This window comes from Pelophylax lessonae, assembly GCF_965119305.1.
Source record: "Pelophylax lessonae genome assembly, chromosome: 4".
NCBI classification, from domain to species: domain Eukaryota; kingdom Metazoa; phylum Chordata; class Amphibia; order Anura; family Ranidae; genus Pelophylax; species Pelophylax lessonae.
The window spans coordinates 666,646,625-666,668,049 of record NC_138771.1 but is presented as its reverse complement, the minus strand read 5'-3'; the positions used below and the strand labels follow the sequence as shown (position 1 = coordinate 666,668,049).

Genomic DNA, 21,425 nt, shown 5'->3' with positions numbered 1-21,425 from the left:
GAGAGGGAATTAGGAGCTTTGTGGTGTCATTGGTTAGGAAGGGGCGTATTTCAGATATGTTGCAGAGGTTGAGGCAGCAAGTTTTGGAAAGTGATTGGATGTGGGGCTGAAAGGAGACTTCAGAGTCCAGGATAACACCTAGCACCTTGGCATGCCGGAACAGACTGATAGTAGTGCCATTGCTCTTGACAGAGAAGTCAGGGGAAGAGGCTCGTGGGGGAGGAAATATTATGATTTCGATCGGATTTGGACAGGTTAAGCTTGAGGAAGTGGTGTGACATCCAGTCTGATATGCCTGTTAGTAAATTAGTGATGCGTGAGGAGACTGATGGATTGAGCTGAGGGGTAGAGAGAAAGATTTACAGTAGGTGTTATCAGCTTAGAAATTACATTGAAACCATAGGAGGTTATCAGCTAACCCAGGGAGAAGGGGTAGATTGAGAATAGGAAAGGTCCAAGAACAGAACTTTGGGGGGACCCCATATATTTCTTGAGGCATATTGTTCATAAATATTACTTTCCTAAGTGAAAGAGCCCCTTCATTCTTTCAACACAAACCAGACATATAGAACCCAGGATAACCAGGGGAACACGAAATCCGGTGTGGTTGTACAGTGAGTCTGGTTAGTGCAGACCCGACTCTGGTTTCAGTCACCCTGGCCTTCTCATCCACCTCGTGACCAAAGACCAAGCAATCTCACACCCTGCCGTCACTTGTGTAACAATGCCTGCAACAAAGATTTTCCAGCTTGCGGGACCACAATCTAGATGCCAGCAGACTGAGAGCGATTGTCACCGGGTTAATTAAATGATTAACCCTTTCTCTGCCACCACCGCTACGTTTGAATGAGCCCAGCGGACGCTCATAATTTTACAAATATCAATTATGACCTTAGAATAATCATCTGTAACATGCCCTGTCACATGCAGACAGGAATGTCCGAAGGATTAATCCTAACACTAGCGCTCTTTCAGGAGACAGGTTCTTTTGGGTCAGTTTGCGTTTAAGAGCTTAGAGACAAAGTTAACACTTTTCAAAATAAGGTTTAATTATAAAGGTTAAAATTGGTGCGAATAAAAATATTTACAGAAAAAAGGGTTACAAAGAAATAGAGACACAATACAGCAATTTCGAAATATGAAGGTAAAGAGTGAATATAAAAGCATTTAAAAATGTCCTGGTATTATCTTAGTTTCAGAAGCTGAACATTCGATCGGCCTTCTCTTAAAGCGATGTTATTGCTTGGATGGTAGAATGAAGACTGCCTCTCTATCAATTCCTGTCCTTTTTCTCTGACCCTCCAGGGGTGTCACCAGAAGTACTTGGCCAATAGGCTCTGGGTCCATGGGCGGTCCCCCTGGAGCTCACACATGCTAAGACACATCCCGTTTAGACAGATTATTAAAATAACTCATATCTGGAAATATGTAATGGTTACATGCTTGAAACTGACATTGGATTGTACGATATTTAATCTATTTTCTACAGACACTAAACATGGGTTATCTTGGAATAACCTCTGACCTGTAAGGCATCTGATCGCTAGCTTGTTTCCCCTAGCAACGACAGTGATCAAGTTTGATCTTAATTCAATCTGTATTTTATCTGGCATTCAAATATATATTTTCTAGAGACATATCTTGCTTGTGTATGAAATTATGAAGTTTGTGGTATGAAAAATCAATATGAAAAATCGTTCTTGCTAAACCAATCTATTAACCTTCTACGATGAAGTGAGCTGCCACTTAGATAAAGGTAAGCCAGTGGATGTGGTGTATCTGGACTTTGCAAAGGCCTTTGACACCGTTCCCCACAAACGCTTACTGTACAAACTAAGGAAGGTAGGTATGGACCATAAGGTGAGTACCTGGATAGAGAACTGGCTCCAGGGGAGAGTCCAGAGGGTGGTGATTAATGGGGAGTACTCGGATTGGGCGGGGGTGGAAAGTGGGGTCCCCCAGGGTTCTGTCCTGGGGCCAATCCTGTTTAATTTATTCATAAATGATCTAGAGGAGGGGATATCGAGTACAATCTCAGTATTTGCGGACGATAATACTAAACTAAGCATGCCAATATCTTCTATACAGGATGTGGAAACCTTACAAGCGGACCTAAACAAAATAACAGGGTGGGCAACTACATGGCAGATGAGGTTTAATGTTGAGAAATGTAAAGTAATGTACTTGGGGGCCAGAAACCAGAAAGCAAGCTACTCACTGGGGGGGAACCTCTGGGGGAGTCTAGGATGGAAAAAGACTTGGGGGTACTGGTAGACAACAGGCTTGGCAGTGGCATGCAATGCCAAGCAGCTGCAAGCAAAGCCAACAGAATATTGGGATGTATAAAAAAGGGGATTCACTCCAGAAATAAAGAGATTATTCTCCCGCTCTACAAGACTCTGGTCCGGCCACATCTGGAGTATGCTGTCCAGTTCTGGGCACCGGTCCTCAGGAAGGATGTGCTGGAATTGGAAAGAGTCCAGAGAAGGGCAACAAAAATAATTAGGGGAATGGAGGACATCAGCTATGACGAAAGACTACAAGCACTGAACCTATTCTCTCTGGAGAAGAGACGTTTGAGGGGGGATATGATATCAATGTACAAATACTGTACTGGCGACCCTAGCATAAGGAACAAACTATTCAGAGTAAGGAAATACAACAAGACATGTGGCCACTCACTAAAACTAGAGGAAAGGCGGTTTAACCTTAAAATGCGTAAGGGGTTCTTCACTGTAAGGGCGGTAAGGATGTGGAATTCTCTTCCACAAGCAGTGGTATCAGCAGGGAGCATTGATAGTTTCAAAAAACTATTAGATGGGCACCTTAAAGACCACAACCTACAGGGGTATACAATGTACGGTTAAAAGCAAACACACACACACATCATAGGTTGAACTGGATGGACTGATGTCTTTTTTCAACCTCATTAACTATGTAACTATGTAACTATGTGGTTAGCTGTGTCCTAGACTTAGGAGCCATATGCTGTGTTCAGATTACCAATTAACTCTAGAGCACGAGGAGACGGAATTGCTGGGCGGTCAGTCTGCTTGTTTATATTAAAGGTGTGAAAAGTTTCAGCTGCGCAGGAACCTGGCATTCAGTGACCCAGGGGGTGATTAACACTGCCAAAAGGCTGGGGGATGAGGGTGGTAACAAATGACCCATTTGGTTTTTAACACCATCAACTAAGCTCGAAACACAAGATGGATGCTTGCTACAGCGTTTGAACGCAATGGCAGCCTGACAAACTAGGGTGCCAACGCACAATACCATTACAGTCACATCTTATGAGCCTGTTCCATGGCCCATAGTTAGTGGGCAGGAGGCTAGCCTCCACACTCCTCCAGGAGCCCATTGCGAATGTCCAGGCAAAGGGACGTTTGTCACATATGCTATGGTTCTTGCTGTTAGTAAGTTGTTTGTGAGTTTTAGGAGAGCAGTTTCTGTGGAGTGTTGAGAACAAAATCCAGAATGAAGGGGATCAAGAAAGGTATTCTTAATGAGGTGGTCAATCAGGCGTTTAAGGAATTTGGAGGAAAAGGGAAGCAAGGAGATGGGGTGTAGGTTTTTAGGATTGGTATGGTCCAATGAAGGCTTTTTAGCGTTGGGGGTGACTAGTGCATGTTTTAGAGAGTTGGAGACGATGCCAGAAGAGAGGGAGAGATTGAAGAAGTGGGCTAGAGAGTGCAGGATAGAGTCAAAGAGCGACTGCAGTATTTGAGAGAGAAGTAGGTTCAGGAGACAGGTGGTTAGGTGGGCGTTGGAAATAAGTTTAGCAACCTTGTCTATAGTAGTAGGTTGAATAAGGAGTTTGGATTGTACTTGTGGACATGGGGTGTTAAGGTGGGGGGGGGGGGGAGATACCTATAGACAGGTAATTTCATCACAAATCAAATCAATCTTATTTTTAAAGTGATTGGCGATCTCCTGGGCAGTGAGTGAGTTAGTGGGTGGAGGCAGTGGAGGACGAAGTAGAGAATTAATGGCAGAGAAGAGTTGATGGGGACTGGATGAGAAGGTTTTAATAAGAGTGATAAATTAGGTCTCCTTGGCAGTGCGGAGGCATTGTATTTTTGGAGGATACAAAGAAAAATCCACAGGTAACCTCAGGAGAAATACAGGCTACTTTGGAAAAAGATGGTGTCGTTTTTTTTTAACCACTTGCCGACCGCCGCAAGTACATATACTGCAGCGGTCAGCCCCGGCCAGGCAAAGTGACGTACCGGTACGTCACTAGCCTGTCACCGGCTTGTGAGCCAATAGCGGGCGAGCGCGCGCCCGCCCCGGCTCGTTCCCTAAGGAGTCAGTGCGTGTGACCGGCGGACCCAATGTCCGCCGGTCACTCGCAATCGTTCGCCGGGAAGGGAGAAAGGCAGGCAGCTAATGTATACAAGCCGCCTGTCATTCTCCCCTGTGTAAAAATGGAGATCAGACGGTTCTACCGTTGATCTCTGTTTTTACAGTAGTAGCCATGTCCCAGCACAGTTAGAAACACGCCCCTAGGACACACTTTACCCCTCCCTCTCCAATACAGTTAACCCCTTCCCTGCCAGTGTCATTTTCTACAGTAACAGTGCATATGTATAGCACTGATTACTGCAGTAATGTCACTGGTACCCCCAAAAATGTCAAAAATGTCAGTCAAGGGTCCGATCTGTCCGCCGCAATGTCGCAGTCCCGCAAAACATTCTCCTCTGGGTGATCTCTGTACATTGCAAGGATTGTAACAACCTTTGTTGCAGATTCCTACCTTTTGTTATTCTGAAGAAATCCCTGTGTTCCTCTGTGCTGAATGGGTCAAATAGGAGTGGTTTCTTAATTATAACAAGAAACGGTTTTGAGAAGTCCTTTATTAACCGCTTGCCGGCCGCCGCATTGGTACGTCACTCGTCTGTGAGCCAATAGGGGGCGAGCGTGCGCTGCCGGAGGTGCGCTCCCGCCCCCGCTCGTTCACGGACACCTCCGCGCGAGTGACCGGTGGACCCGATGTCTGCCGGTCACTCGCGATCGTCCGTTACAGCGGGAGAAAGGCAGGCGGCTAATGTAAACAAAACCGCCTGTCATTCTTCCCTGTGTAAGCAGGGCTGTCTTTAACACAGGGCAAAAGGGGCAGCTGCCCCGGGTCTAGTCATTGTTGTGGGGCCCAAAGCAGCTGCCCCTTGAGCCCCCAAATAGTTGATCAGTGGATTCAAGAGGGCCCAAGAAAATTTTTGCCCAGGGTCCAATCAAGAATAAAGACGGCCCTGTGTGTAAGAATGGAGATCATACGGTTCTGCTATGTAGGATCATATTTCTCTGCAGTTACACACACAGCCACATCCAATCACAGTAAGAAGCACGCCCCTAGGGACACACTTAACCCCTCCTTCTTAAATAAAGTTAACCCCTTCCCTGCCAGTGTCATTTTTACAGTAACAGTGCATATTTATAGCACTGATTACTGTAGTAATGTCACTGGTAACCCCAAAAGTGTCAAAAATGTCAGTCAAGGGTCCGATCTGTCCGCTGCAATGTCGCAGTCCCGCAAAAAAAATCACAGATCGCCGCCATTACTCGTTAAAAAAAGAAAACAACAAAAATTACAAAAATCTTTCCCTTAGTTAGTAAACGCGATAACTTTTGCGCAAACCAATCAAAATACACTTATTGTGATTTTTTTTTTACCAAACATAGGTAGCAGAAAACAAATTGGCCAAAAATGTTAAAAAAATTTGATTTTTACATTTTTTTTGGGGGGAATTTCATATAAAAAAATGTGAAAAATATTGTTAATTTTGCAAAATTGTCGCTCTTTTTTTGTTTATAGCGCATGATCAAAAAATTGCACAGGTGATCAAATACCACCAAAAGAAAGCTCTGTTTGTGGGAAAAAAAGGACATTGAATGTGTTTAGGTACAGCCTCGCATGACCGCGCAATTGTCGGTTAAAGTCACGCAGTGCCGAATCGCAAAATAGGGCCTGGTCAGGAAGGGGGTAAAATCTTCCGAGGCTTAAAGCCTTGTACACACGCAACGAATTTCCGCCGACCGGTCGTCCGTCTTTTGTCCAGAGTGGTGTCTGTTGGTTGGAATGTGCTCTAGACTGCACACAAATTTTCCCGCACAGCAGAATTCTACTTCAGAAGTGATGTCATGTGTTGGATTGCTTTCTTTGTGTTCTTTCTTCTCTGAGCATGCCCAGTCTTGCTCATAAGATTTTTCCCCATTGAAATCTGTACTAATGAGACGAAAATCGGACGTGTTTTAACGGTCGACAAAAATTATATAGCCTGCACACCAGGATTTTTTGGGCCGAAAAGTCAGAGTCGGTTGTCGGAAGCACCGTACTAACAAGCCGAAAATCGGCAGATCGGTCGTCGGACGAAATTTCCCGGTCAAATTTCTACTCGTGTGTACTGGGCTTTAGTGGTTAAAAATCTTCCTCTAATCTTCTCTTTCCTTCCGGTGTTCTGTGCCTCTGGTCTTCTCTACTGCCAAACCCGGTCCTCCTCTGACAATGTCTTCCGTGATTATGCCAGCTCTGCTATTTGCGGCTTCTTATAAAGCCATGGGGCATGGCCACCCAGTGATGTCACCCTGGAGACCCTGCCCCTTGTGTCGTCACGTAACCCTGTGACACCGTTTTTTTTTTTTTTCATTTTGGTGTGGGGTTCCCTTTCAAGATCCATACCAGACTCAAAAGGCCTGGTATGGAACTTAGGGGGGACCCTACGCCAGTTTTTTTTGAATGGGTCTAATAGGAGTGGTTTCCTAATTATAACAAGAGACAGTTTTGAGAAGTCCTTTATTAAAAATCTTCCTCCGATCTTCTCCTTCCGGTGTTCTTCCTCTGGTGTTCTGTGCCTCTGGTCATCTCTACCGCTAAACCCGGTCCTCCTCTGATGCTGTCTTCCATGATTATGCCAGCTCCGCTCTTTGCAGCTTCTTATAAAGCCATGGGGTGACCTCACCCAGAGACCCTGCCCCTTGTGTGGTCACATGACCCTGCAACGCCGTTTTTTTTTTTGTTTTTTTTTAGCGTGGGTTCCCTTTCAAGATCCATACAAGACTTAAAAGGCCTGTTATAGAGCTTGGGGGGGGGGACCCTAAGCCTTTTTTTTTTCATTTAGGCGTGGGGTTCCCCTTCCACTTAAATGGGTCTAATGGGAGTGGTTTCTTAATTATAAACCAGCTGTGCAACTGCAGAGCACTATTGAGGAAATCTGCTGGGCCTGCATCCCTTTAGACGTGTTCTTATTGGGAGTATTTAGTGAAATTTTTAGTTGCAGGGGATGCCTGAAATCTGACTTGTATCTGGGAAAATCAGTGAGCCAATCACACAAGCAGGAAATGATGTTTCTTGGGTGTGGTCAGTACACATTCTGTGTACAGAGCGCCTCCAGGTGGCCATATTGCATTTTCAGAAAATTACAGCAGCTGCAGATTAACCACTTCTGGGCCGCCTGCTGCAGTTTTACATGTGTACATGATCTGTGTGTCCGAGGGGGACATGTGTGTGTGGTGTGGGGGGGGGGGGTGCTTTACTTTTTTGTCTATTTTTTAGGTTTATTTGACTTCTTTATTATATTCTAAGATTCCTCTACTCCAAATCCAATCCCCCTGGAAATATGTTCCTCCAATATTGAAAGCAGTAGAGACACAGGTCGGAAGGTTCCCTCTTCATATCTCCCTTTTCCTATTTTCCAATATACAGCAAAGACCCCCAACATAAAAGGATTATAGGGGGGGTCTTGGTATTACCAGTACACATATAGAGGGTCGCCATAAAACTGTATTGGGGGTAAGATTACCAGTGGAAACCCCTGTGTAGGTAGGACAGAGATCCTGTATATATACCAGGGGCCTCCTTTAAGTTTTGTCTGGGGTGGGACTTTTCATAGCCACCAATGGCAGCCAAAGCCAGCCATGTGGAAGGGAAATGTTGGTTGTTACATTGTTATACTTGTTGTCAGAGGTCATACATTCTTGGTGGTAATTATTATCTCATTATTGTGTTTTAGATTTCAGCATTGTACTATTTCCAGTAAAGATTGTCCAGGAGAGGACAAAGCAGAAGATGAAGAGTCTTCCTCTTCAGAAGATATAATGGAGTCTGATACTCTTTCCTTTCTGATTAACCCGAAGAGTAAAATTCAGGAATTATGGTAAGAGAAACCTGTGATTCTGCAGTGATCGGGAAATGTGATGTCTTGTGATTGATCCCATCTCTCAGTGTTTTCTTTTATCTCAGGGTGTCCTCCATTCTCACCGATGTAGAATCTTTCATCACCTGCCCTCTTCTCATGTCTTCTCCTCTCTCCGAGGGAATCCCCCTCATTGTAATCTCATCCCTGGGATTTGAGGTTCTCCTTAAAGTAGAATAGTGACCGGCTATGTACATATGGAATGAACATCCATATAAGCAGCAAAAATAATTTTAAACAAGCTGTTAGTGACCTCTGCAGCTGCAGACACCATGGATCAATCCATCCTTAGTTATCCAGTGAAGTCCCTCAGGTGGGTTTCAGCAATTTGTTCACTCTTCTCCTCTCACTCTTCTGAGTCAATCAGTTGGGAATGGAAATTAGAGCTTGAGCGATGGGGGCTCTGGAAACAACATGGTTTGTACAGTGAACCAGGGAAGGGCAGGCTGGTAAACATGTGGAAAATATATTACAGCTCCACCTGCTGGCTGGAAATGAAAATGATAATTATTTATATAGAACAGCATTGATGGGCCCTGATAGGTGGCACTGATGGGCACTGATGGGCAGAATTAATGAGGAGGCACTGATAGGCATTACTGATAGGAACTAATTGGCATCCCTAAAGGACACTGATTGCCATCCCTGGTGTGCATGGATTGGCGTCCCTGGTGTGCATGGATTGGCACTCTAGATGGGCACTTGTGGGCATCATTGTGGGCACCTCTGATGGGTCTGCACTGATAATCAATGTGTTGATTGTCAGCACAGACACCCCCCCCCCCCCCCATCAGGAGAGCCACTTATTGGCTCTCCTCAACTTGCGCCCTGTCAGTGTGAATAGAGGAAAAGCCAATAACCGGAACCTCCTGGTTACGATGTGATTTGACACAGCTGATCACATGGTAAAGAGCTTACATAATAGGCTCTATACCGAGATTGGAGATGCGGTGTGTCAGAGTGACACACCCCACCACCGATCGTCGCGCACAAGCGGGTTATCCTGCTGGATGTCATATGATGCACAGTCAAGATAATGAAACCACCGCCTGGCCACCTACAGCAGAATGGCCGGGTGGGAAATGGTTAACTATAACACCGTGTCTTTTCAGATGCAAGGGGCTCTGTTTCCCTATTGGACTTAGATTCAAGTTTGCCATCTCCCACGAGATATAGACCAGTATTCCTCAGTCTCTCGATCCCTCACCCCTTTTGAGTCTTTATGCTCTCAATCCTCGCCTCAGCACCATGTGATATCAACTGTCCACAGTATGCTTTTTTCTGATACACTCCCTCACTCTGGTAAAGCCTGCCAGGCTTGGGAAAAGGACCTGAAAATAAAAATATCCCTGGAGCAATGGGAACATATCTTTACTAATGTACATAAAGGATCAGTAAATGTCTCAAAGTAGGAGAATAACTATAAGCTCATGTTGCGCTGGTACCGGACTCAAGTCCAGTTGCGGAAATTTAATCCAGAGGTGTCCAACCAATGCTGGAGATGTGCTAAAGAGCCTGGCACACTTTTACACACATGCCCATTACTGCAGCCTTACTGGTCCGAGATCCATGGCATAATCTCCCAGGTCTCTACATACACCCTAGACCAGTGATGGCGAACCTTGGCACCCCAGATGTTTTGGAACTACTCTGCAGTGTAATTGAGCATAATGAGAAATGTAGTTCCAAAACATCTGGGGTGCCAAGGTTCGCCATCACTGCCCTAGACTATACACCAAATTGTTGGCGATGCATATAGTCAATGCTGCTAAACTTTACATCTCAATATACGGGGACACATCCTGCACCCCGTTCGTGTCTGATTGGTTCACTCACTTACGTAAAATTGAAGAGATGGAAGAATTATTTCATATCGCACGTGATTCTCCCTCAAAATTCTCAAACACCTGGGCCTATTGGCTTCACTTCCAAACGACTACACCATACAAACTCCTGATGGGGATTGTCCCCTAATGACCCGACGCACATGAATGGCATCCGTGTTTACATGCCTCCTTTTGTAAGAATGACACATGATTCCTACTATTCAAACTATCTTCCCACCCGGTAGGGGGTCCGACAGGAGAGATGCGCTCTGAGGAGATTTCTCTATCCTTCTATTGCATGTACTGACCTCATTTCAAAGCACGGGGTGTGGTTCTTTCTGGATGGCCCCCCAGCACATGATTGACAGTAGTAGCTGAGCATGTTTTCCTATGATACCATATAGAGGGGGTGTGCCCTTTCCTTCCACTCAGGTCTCAGATTACACTCACCTCTCCTCTCTATGCTGATCAGCGTGTGACATCATATCTCCGCCCTCTGCCTGCTGGAGCTGAGAAAAAGCCTTTGATCTGTGTGTTTTAGATGGCTGTAGAGCAGAGAGGGCTGCAGATAAATGTTTTATCTCTGTGTTTCACCTGAGGATAGTCACTTCACTGGATACATATAGAGGGTTTACATCCACTTTTATCAGATCATCAGTTCATCAGTTGAGGAGATCCTTCTGTCACCAATGGATTCTCCTACCAGACTTGTTGGGATGTGCAGGGTGACAGCTCAAGGCTATCAATGTAGAATTGCCAACACAGGATCTGTGAAAAGTTCTTATAAGTACTTATGTGTCAACCTCCGAAGTCACACCCAAAAATCAATTACCTTATCACTTCAATCATAAGAAAATTGTACATTTACCTTGTTATTATTACTATATTTTACAAACCTAAACGTTGGTGATCTCTGTTCCATACCAGTAGTAGATCATCTATGAATCCAAATCCAAATAAAATGAAAACCTCCCACCATCCCATATATAGAATAAAGAGGGAGAAAATGTGTCCCAATCGATGTTACACATTTCCGTACATAGTACACACCACCAAACAAGAAAGAATGATGAGTTAATAGAAATTCAACAGGTACTAAAGTGATATTAAAGGGTTTTTTTTGTCAAAACAACAAACATTTACCTACCCTGTAATGGTTTTGCACAGAGCAGCCCAGATCCTCCTCTTCTGGGACCCCCTTTACCCTGTTGAGTGCCATCATAGCAATCCATTTGCTATGAGGGCACTCGTCCGTGCTCACTTATGAGCTGGGCTTTGTCCATAAGACACACAGAATGGGGCTTGGACCTGTCCCCGCTCCCTCGTCACTGGCTGTGATTGAACTGGCTTCTGCTGCTGTCTCTGAGCCAATGAGGAGGGAGAGAGCCGAGAGAGCCTCTGCTCTCGTGCACATCACTGGATAGAGATCAGACTGAGGCTGAGTATAAGGGGGGGGGAGCTGCATGCAGATGATGTTTCTGGCTTTAGAACCACAGACCGCATTGATTCATGAAAAACAGAAGTTGTCAAACAAACCTGATTTCTTTTTATGAGGAGGTAAGTAAAAACTTGGACAGAGGGGTGGCTGTGGACGTGGTATACTTGGACAGAGGGGTGGCTGTGGATGTGGTATACTTGGACAGAGGGGTGGCTGTGGACATGGTATACTTGGACAGAGGGGTGGCTGTGGACATGGTATACTTGGACAGAGGGGTGGCTGTGGACATGGTATACTTGGACAGAGGGGTGGCTGTGGACGTGGTATACTTGGACAGAGGGGTGGCTGTGGACATGGTATACTTGGACAGAGGGGTGGCTGTGGACATGGTATACTTGGACAGAGGGGTGGCTATGGACGTGGTATACTTGGACAGGGTGGTGGCTGTGGATGTGGTATACTTGGACAGAGGGGTGGATGTGGACGTGGTATACTTGGACAGAGGGGTGGCTGGGAATGTGGTATACTTGGACAGAGGGGTGGCTGTGGATGTGGTATACTTGGACAGGGGTGGCTGTGGATGTGGAATACTTGGACAGAGGGGTGGCTGTGGACGTGTTATACTTGGACAGAGGGGTGGCTGTGGACGTGTTATACTTGGACAGAGGGGTGGCTGTGGACGTGTTATACTTGGACAGAGGGGTGGCTGTGGATATGGTATACTTGGACAGAGGGGTGGCTGTGGAGGTGGTATACTTGGACAATCGGGTGGCTGTGGAGGTGGTATACTTGGACAGTGGGGTGGCTGTGGATGTGGAATACTTGGACAGAGGGGTGGCTGTGGACGTGGTATACTTGGACAGAGGGGTGGCTGTGGATGCAGTATACTTTGATTTTGCAAAATCGCCACACACACAGTTGGCCACACACGGCTAATGTATAAGGTAAAGTCTACAGGCTTGGAAAAATCAGGTTGTAAATGGATAGAAAACTGGCTAAAAAATGAATTTGGTGAGTAGTGATTAATAATTCTTACTCTGAATGGTCTAAGGTTATCGGTGGTGTACCCCAAGGTTATGTGTTGGCACCCTTACTTTTAAATATCTTTATAAATGATATAGGGTCTGGGAATAAAAGTACCATTTCAGTCTTTGGAGATGACACCAAGCTTTGCAGTAGAATAACTTCCTTACAGAATGTCTCCAACTTACAAACCAACCTCAATGCACTGTTTCATTGGGCAACTGTGTGGCAAATGAGGTTTAATGTTGATAAATGTAAAGTTCTGCACTTGGGGGCTAAGAATATGCATGCATTATACGTACTGGGGGGAGTGGAACTGGGGGAGTCAATAGTGGAGAAGGATCTGGGGGAGTCAATGGTGGAGAAGGATCTGGGTTTTCTGGTAGATCATAAGCTTATGCAATGCCAAGCTACTGTTTCCAAAGCAAGCAAAGTCCTTTCTTGTATAAGTGAGGTATGGACTCATTAGTAGGGTTGAGCGGACACCTAGATGTCCGTGTTCGACGGGTTCGGCCGAACTTTAAAAAAAAGTCCGGGTCCGTGTCCCGGACTTTTACTGAACTTTTCCCGGACACCGAACCCCATTGAAGTCAATGGGGACCCGAACTTTAAGGCACTAAAATGGCTCTAAAACACCAATGGAAAGGGCTAGAGTGCTGCAAATGGCAGCAAAACGTAGTTAAGAGCATGGCAAGTGCTCTGCAAACAAATGTGGATAGGGAAATAACTTAAAACAACAAAAAAAAACTGAAAAATAAAACAATGTTCTTCATCTCTGAAGGACGAGGCCCATAAGGAGTAGGAGGGAGGTTGAGGTGGTGGTGGATGTGGCGGTGTCATAGGCGTGCGCACAGGGTGTGCCTGGTGTACCTGGGCACACCCTAATCACCTAGGGCACATAGCATTATCGCTCTGTTTGCCAGTGAGGAGATGGGAAAGATCTCCCTCGCACCTGCTCTGCTCTATTTCTCTTTGCCAGCAGGGAGAGTAATGTATCGGGGCCATGTACATGTAGGCAAACACATGCATGTGTATTTCAACTTTGGGGTGCACACCCTAATGCAATAGGCTGCGCACACCTATGGGCGGTGTAGGTGGAAGCGGCGGTGGAGGAGGACCAGGGCCGGATTAAGAGCATCATGGTCTTGGTGCTGAGGATTTTGAAGGGCCTTAAGGGCCGTGCCTTGGCATGCACCCAGAGGAGGAAGGGTGCAGCCATGCATGCCTAATTCAACATGGGATGCTGTCTCTGAAGCCCATAAACACATCCATGCATCGGCAACTGTCCCTCCTTGTCCGGCCTTCGCGCTGTGTGGGGAGGTTCTGAGGGTGCTGCCTGGGGAAGCGAGCATAGAAGCCAGACTTCTGTGTTTACAAGTGACAGAAGAGCGGTCACAGTGAATATGGCCAACCCGGGGCCTATATAAAAGGTAGGGGCCTGCATGGAGCTGCAGCTCCAATAGCCCCTACGTTAATCTGGCCCTGAGGAGGAGGACGGGGTAGCCAACACTGCTTCTTTTCACAAATTTTAAATGAGGGTACACCCCAAAAGAGTGAGAAAGAGCAAAAATGTAACAATGGCTGGGTAAGGTCGGTATCCATTGCTATTCTGCACAAGGTACGGAAAAGTCCCGTGGGATCCATGCCTGGTTCATTTTAATGAACGTGAGCTTGTCCACATTGTCTCTGGACAGGCGGCTGCGCTTGTCTGTTATAACACCCCCAGCCGTGCTAAATACCCGTTCAGATAATACACTGGCTGCAGGGCACGCCAGCACCTCCAAGGCGTAAAGGGCAAGCTCAGGCCATGTGCCCAATTTGGAGACCCAGAAGTTGAAGGGGGCAGACCCCTCATTCACTACATGTAGGCGTGTGCACACATACTGCTCCACCATGTTGGTAAAATGCTGCCTCCTGCTAAGACGTTCCATCTGAGCTGCTGGTGCTGCTGTTTGTTGTGGCGTGCTGACAAAGCTTTTCCACATTTCGGCCATGCTAACCCTGCCTTCTGAGGTGCTGGCGGTGCCCTGGTTGAGTTGGCGACCTCCTCCTCCTCCTCCTCTGCCTTGGGCTTCCACTGTGGCCCCGCTGTCAGATGGGAATGCCAGCAGCATCGCGTCTACCAGCGTGCGCTTGTACTCGCGCATCTTGCGATCGCGCTCCAGTGAGTGAATTAAGGACGGTACGTTGTCCTTGTAACGGGGATCCAGCAGCGTGGCCACCCAGTAATCAGCACAAGTTAGAATGTGGGCAACTCGGCGGTCGTTGTGGAGACACTGCAGCATGTAATCGCTCATGTGTGCCAGGCTGCCCAGAGGCGACGAAAGGCTGTCCTCTGTGGGAGGTGTATCGTCCGTGTCCTCTGTATCCCCCCAGCCACGCACCAGTGATGGCCATGAGCTGGCCTGGGTGCCACCCTGCTGTGAACATGGTTCCATCTCCTCCTCCAGCTCCTCCTCCTCCTCATCCTCCAGAACTGTGCCCCTGCTGGACAATTGTGTCCCTGGCGTTTGTGTGTGCAGGAACCCACCCTCGGAGCCCCTTGCGAATGACTGCCCTGAAATCCTTTGAAATGTTACCTCTTCATCCTCCTCCTCCTCATCCTGTGCCACATCCTCTTCCATCATCGACCGAATTGTTTTTTCAAGGAGGCATAGAAGTGGGATAGTTAAGCTGAGAACGGCGTCATTGCCACTGGCCATGTTGGTGAAGTACTCAAAACAGCGCAACAAGGCACACAGGTCTCGCATGGAGGCCCAGTTATTGGTGGTGAAGTGGTGCTGTTCCGCAGAGCGACTCACGCGTGCGTGCTGCAGCTGAAACTCCACTATGGCCTGCTGCTGCTCGCACAGTCTTTCCAGCATGTGCAAGGTGGAGTTCCACCTTGTGGGCACGTCACATATGAGGCGGTGAGCGGGAAGGCCGAAGTTACGCTGCAGCGCTGCCAGGCGAGCAGCAGCAGGGTGAGAACGCCGAAAGTGCGCACAAACGGCCCGCACTTTCTGCAGCAGCTCTGACATATCGGGGTAGTTTTTAAGGAACCTCTGCACCACCAAATTCAGCACATGCGCCAGGCAAGGGATGTGCGTCAAACCGGCTAGGCCCAGAGCTGCTATGAGATTTCTCCCGTTATCGCACACCACCAGGCCGGGCTTGAGGCTCGCTGGCAGCAACCACTCATTTGTTTGCTGTTCCATGCTCCTCCACAACTCCTGCGCGGTGTGTGGTTTGTCCCCCAAACAGGCAAGTTGTAAAACTGCCTGCTGTCGTTTACCCCTGGCCGTGCTGAAGTTGGTGGTGAAGGTGTTACGCTGTCCGGATGAGGAGGCGGTAGAGGATGAGGAAGCGGAGTAGGAGGAGTTAGGAACAGGAGGCAAACTGAAGCGCCCTGCAATCCTCGGTGGTGGAAGGACATGCGCCAAATTGCTATCCGCCTCAGGCCCATCCGCCACTGCATTTACCCAGTGTGCCGTTAGGGAGATATAACGCCCCTGACCGTGCGTTCACGTATCGGTAGTTAGGTGGACCTTGGCACAGATGGCGTTGCGCAGTGCACACCTGATTTTTTCCCCCACTTGGTTGTGTAGGGAAGGGATGGCTTGCCTGGAAAAGTAGTGGCGGCTGGGCACGACGTACTGTGGGACAGCCACCGACATAAGGTTTTTAAAACTGTGCGTCTCCACCAGACGGAATGACAGCATTTCAAAGGCCAATAATTTTGAAATGCTGGCATTCAGGGCCAGGGATCGCGGGTGAGAAGGGGGGTACTTCCTCTTCCTCTCAAGTGTTTGGGAGATGGAAAGCTGAACGCTTCCACGGGACATTGTGGAGATGGTTGTTGGTGACCCAGGTGGTGGTGTTGCTGACAGATCGTCTGTTTGCGGGGTGGCAGGTGCCGGTATCACTACAGATGTGGCTGGAGCGGCCGAGACTGCAGCAGAAGAGGAAGCAGGATGAGCCAGAGACGTTTCTTGGTTTTGAAGGTGTGTACTCCACTGCAGCTCGTGCTTTGCACTTAGATGCCTGATCATGCAGGTTGTGCTCAGGTTGAGAAGGTTTATGCCTCGCTTCAAGCTCTGATTGCACAGGGTGCAAACCACTCGTGTCCTGTCATCAGCACATTTTCTAAAGAACTTCCACGCTAGAGAACTCCTTTGAGCTGACTTTGGTGCGCTCGTTCCCTTGCTGCGTTGGGCAGTAGCGGGCGTAGTGTCTAGGGCACGGCCGCTCCGCTTCTGCACCCTGCTCCCTCTTCTGCTGTGCTGGTGGCTCTGTGCGACCACCGCCTCTTCCTCCAAACTACTCAGGTCACCTGCATGACGTTCATTCCATGTGGGGTCGAGGACCTCATCGTCCTCCACATCATCTTCCACCCAGTCTTCACCCCTGCCCTCCTTGTCGGTCTCCACAATGCTGAACGCCGCAGCAGTTGGCATCTGCGTTTCGTCATCATCGGAGACGTGCTGCGATGATCCTTGCATGTACTCATCTTGAGAAATAAGTGGTTGGGCATCGCTGCACTCAATCTCTTCCACTTCTGGGGCAGGGCTAGGTGGATGGCCCTGGGAAACCCTGCTGACAGAGTCATCAAAAAGAAGAAGAGACTGCTGTATGGCTTGGGGCTCAGACTGCTTGCCTGATTTGCAAGGGGGTGAGGTGAAAGACGGTTGGACATCGGCTGCAGGTGCCAACTGTGACCTTTCTGCAGTAGACTGGGTGGGAGACAATGTGAAGGAACTGGAGGCACTGTCAGCAGCAAACCAATCTACTATCGCCTCCACTTGTTCTGGCCTCATCACTTCTAGGGGCGTATGATGCCCTACCAAATACTGATGCAGGTTCTGTCGCCTACTCACACTTGAGGAAGGTGTTTCACTTGTGCGTGTAGCTGGCACAGATCGACCACGTCCTCTCCTTGCAACAGGAGCTCTAGCAGCAGCACCACCACGACCCAGGCCACGGCCCCTATTTGACGCTCTCCTCATATTTCTGAAATTTAAGATCTTGCCCTAGAAAGGTCTTTATTGAATAGCGGAACAAAAGAACAACAGTATCGCACGGGTGTATCTCACAGTCAAATATGCAAACTATGCCGCAATTTAATGTTTTTTACACCAAAAGGGTGTGTATTGAATAGCGGAATAGGATAAAAAACTGTGTATCTCACACGTACAAACACAGACTAGGCCCGATTAAATTTTTTCCTACCCTAAAGGGAGGATGAGGAAGAGGAGTATGGAACAGGCAGCACCCTCAAATCTTCAGAAGTATGAGATGAACCCCAAAAACTTGGAAAGGTGGATCTCACACGTACCGACACAGACTATTCCGCAATTTAATTGAGCCCCAAAGGTTTTTATTGAATAGCGGAATAGGAAATATGATCAAAAAAAAGTGTATGTTTTTCACACGTACAGAAGCACACTAGGCCCCAATTACTATTGTTTGTACCCCTAAAAGGATGGATGAGGAAGAGGAGGAGGAGGAGTATAGAACAGGCAGCACCCTCAAAGCTTCAGAAGTATGAGATTGTGTTCACTGTACCCCACAAAGATTGTGTTCACTGTACCCCACAAAGATTGTGTTCACTGTCCCCCACAAAGGTTTTGTTCACTGCACCCCACAAAGATTGTGTTCACTGCACTCCAAAAGGATTGTCTTCACTGCACCCCACAAAGATTGTGTTCACTGTACCCCACAAAGGTTTTGTTCACTGCACCCCACAAAGATTGTGTTCACTGTACCCCACAAAGGTTTTGTTCACTGCACCCCACAAAGATTGTGTTCACTGTACCCCACAAAGATTTTGTTCACTGCACTCCAAAAGGATTGTCTTCACTGCAACCCACAAAGATTGTGTTCACTGTACCCCACAAAGGTTTTGTTCACTGCACCCCACAAAGATTGTGTTCACTGTACCCCACAAAGGTTTTGTTCACTGCACCCCACAAAAATTGTGTTCACTGTACCCCCCAAAGATTTTGTTCACTGCACCCCACAAGGATTGTCTTCACTGCACCCCACAAGGATTGTCTTCACTGCACCCCACAAGGATTGTCTTCACTGCACCTCACAAAGATTGTGTTCACTGTACCCCACAAAGGTTGTGTTCACTGCACCCCACAAAGGTTTTGTTCACTGCACCCCACAAAGATTGTGTTCACTGCACCCCACAAAGATTGTGTTCACTGTACCCCACAAAGGTTTTGTTCACTGCACCCCACAAAGATTGTGTTCATTTACCCCACAAAGGTTGTGTTCACTGCACCCCACAAAGGTTTTGTTCACTGCACCCCACAAAGATTGTGTTCACTGCACCCCACAAAGATTGTGTTCACTGTACCCCACAAAGGTTTTGTTCACTGAACCCCACAAAGATTGTGTTCACTGTACCCCACAAAGGTTGTGTTCACTGCACCCCACAAAGGTTTTGTTCACTGCACCCCACAAAGGTTTTGTTCACTGTACCCCACAAAGGTTTTGTTCACTGCACCCCACAAAGATTGTGTTCACTGTACCCCACAAAGGTTTTGTTCACTGCACCCCACAAAGATTGTGTTCACTGTACCCCCCAAAGATTTTGTTCACTGCACCCCACAAGGATTGTCTTCACTGCACCCCACAAGGATTGTCTTCACTGCACCCCACAAAGATTGTGTTCACTGTACCCCACAAAGATTTTGTTCACTGCACCCCACAAAGATTGTGTTCACTGTACCCCACAAAGATTTTGTTCACTGCACTCCAAAAGGATTGTCTTCACTGCACCCCACAAAGATTGTCTTCACTGTACCCCATAAAGGTTTTGTTCACTGCACCCCACAAAGATTGTGTTCACTGTACCCCACAAAGGTTTTGTTCACTGCACCCCACAAAGATTGTGTTCACTGTACCCCATAAAGATTGTGTTCACTGTACCCCACAAAGATTGTGTTCACTGTACCCCACAAAGATTGTGTTCACTGTACCCCACAAAGATTTTGTTCACTGCACCCCACAAAGATTGTGTTCACTGTACCCCACAAAGATTTTGTTCACTGCACTCCAAAAGGATTGTCTTCACTGCACCCCACAAAGATTGTCTTCACTGTACCCCATAAAGGTTTTGTTCACTGCACCCCACAAAGATTGTGTTCACTGTACCCCACAAAGGTTTTGTTCACTGCACCCCACAAAGATTGTGTTCACTGTACCCCATAAAGATTGTGTTCACTGTACCCCACAAAGGTTTTGTTCACTGCACCCCACAAGGATTGTCTTCCCTGCACCCCACAAGGATTGTCTTCACTGCACCCCACAAAGATTGTGTTCACTGTACCCCACAAAGATTTTGTTCACTGCACCCCACAAAGATTGTGTTCACTGTACCCCACAAAGATGTTGTTCACTGCACTCCAAAAGGATTGTCTTCACTGCACCCCACAAAGATTGTGTTCACTGTACCCCACAAAGGTTTTGTTCACTGCACCCCACAAAGATTGTGTTCACTGTACCCCACAAAGGTTGTGTTCACTGCACCCCACAAAGGTTTTGTTCACTGCACCCCACAAAGATTGTGTTCACTGCACCCCACAAAGATTGTGTTCACTGTACCCCACAAAGGTTTTGTTCACTGTACCCCACAAAGATTGTGTTCACTGCACTCCAAAAGGATTGTCTTCACTGCACCCCACAAAGATTGTGTTCACTGTACCCCACAAAGGTTTTGTTCACTGCACCCCACGAAGATTGTGTTCACTGTACCCCACAAAGGTTTTGTTCACTGCACCCCACAAAGATTGTGTTCACTGTACCCCCCAAAGATTTTGTTCACTGCACCCCACAAGGATTGTCTTCACTGCACCCCACAAGGATTGTCTTCACTGCACCCCACAAAGATTGTGTTCACTGCACCCCACAAAGATTTTGTTCACTGTACCCCCCCAAAGATTTTGTTCACTGCACCCCACAAGGATTGTCTTCTCTGCACCCCACAAGGATTGTCTTCACTGCACCCCACAAAGATTGTGTTCACTGTACCCCCACAAAGGTTTTGTTCACTGCACCCCACAAAGATTGTGTTCACTGCAGCCCACACACAGAAAAATGGATGTGGATCACTGACACCTGCCTATCTCCTATCCCACACCACACAGCAATATCGATTGTAGTTTGTAGAACACAGTTTCCCTAAAATTCAGCAGACTCTGTCCCTAACAGGATTGAGAAGAGATCGTAGATCAGGAGAACTAAGTGCAGACCCCACCCCACACAGCAATATCGATTGTAGTTTGTAGAACACTCTGACCCTAAAATTCAGCAGCAGCCTCTCCCTAACAGGATTGAGAAGAGATCGTAGATCAGGATTGAGTGCAGACCCCACCCCCCACACAGCAATATCGATTGTAGTTTGTAGAAGACACTGACCCTATAATTCAGCAGACTCTATCCCTAAAATGCCTACAACTCGCCCTGCCTAAACACTCCGACCTGTCCCTCAATTCTATCCGGACACAAATGGTTTTTTCCTGCCTGTCTTTCCCTAATCAGCAGCCAGCACGTTGATGTGTGCTCTGTCCCTGATCTAAGCAGCAGAATGACGCCGCTGCGGCTGCCTCGAACTTATAAAGACTTGGTCACATGCTTCAGACGGCCAATCACAGCTACTGAGACATTTGCAGGCATGGCTGGGATGGCTTAAGGCACACCAGTTAAACGATTGTTGATTGGCTGTTGAAAGCCCGCCATGAAAAGAGCGCCAAAGCATGCAAAACCCGGAAATAAAACGACCGAACACGGATTTTTACCCGAATATACAGTAAAGTGTCCGTGTTCGTGTTCGGGTAACAAAAATCCAATTATTCGGTACGAACACGAATAATACAGTCCGTGTTCGCTCAACACTACTCATTAGATCATTAGTAAGACCTCATCTGGAATATGCAGTTCAGTTTTGGGCTCCAGTTCTCA

General features: G+C 47.3%; 2 protein-coding genes across 2 annotated transcripts in view; one reads left to right on the top strand and one right to left on the bottom strand.

Annotated features, from left to right (window-relative positions):
- The window catches only part of LOC309554200 (NACHT, LRR and PYD domains-containing protein 12-like), a 612,971-nt gene that overhangs the window by 490,839 nt on the left and 100,707 nt on the right, over positions 1-21,425 (bottom strand). The gene's annotated exons all lie outside the window — the stretch shown is intronic.
- Positions 1-21,425, top strand: part of LOC309554201 (NACHT, LRR and PYD domains-containing protein 3-like) — a 55,546-nt gene that overhangs the window by 17,444 nt on the left and 16,677 nt on the right. Inside the window, exon 2 of the mRNA XM_082255835.1 lies at positions 8,007-8,150. Within this exon, the coding sequence (XP_082111961.1) occupies positions 8,007-8,150 (144 nt within the window). The remainder of the gene's footprint in view (positions 1-8,006; positions 8,151-21,425) is intronic.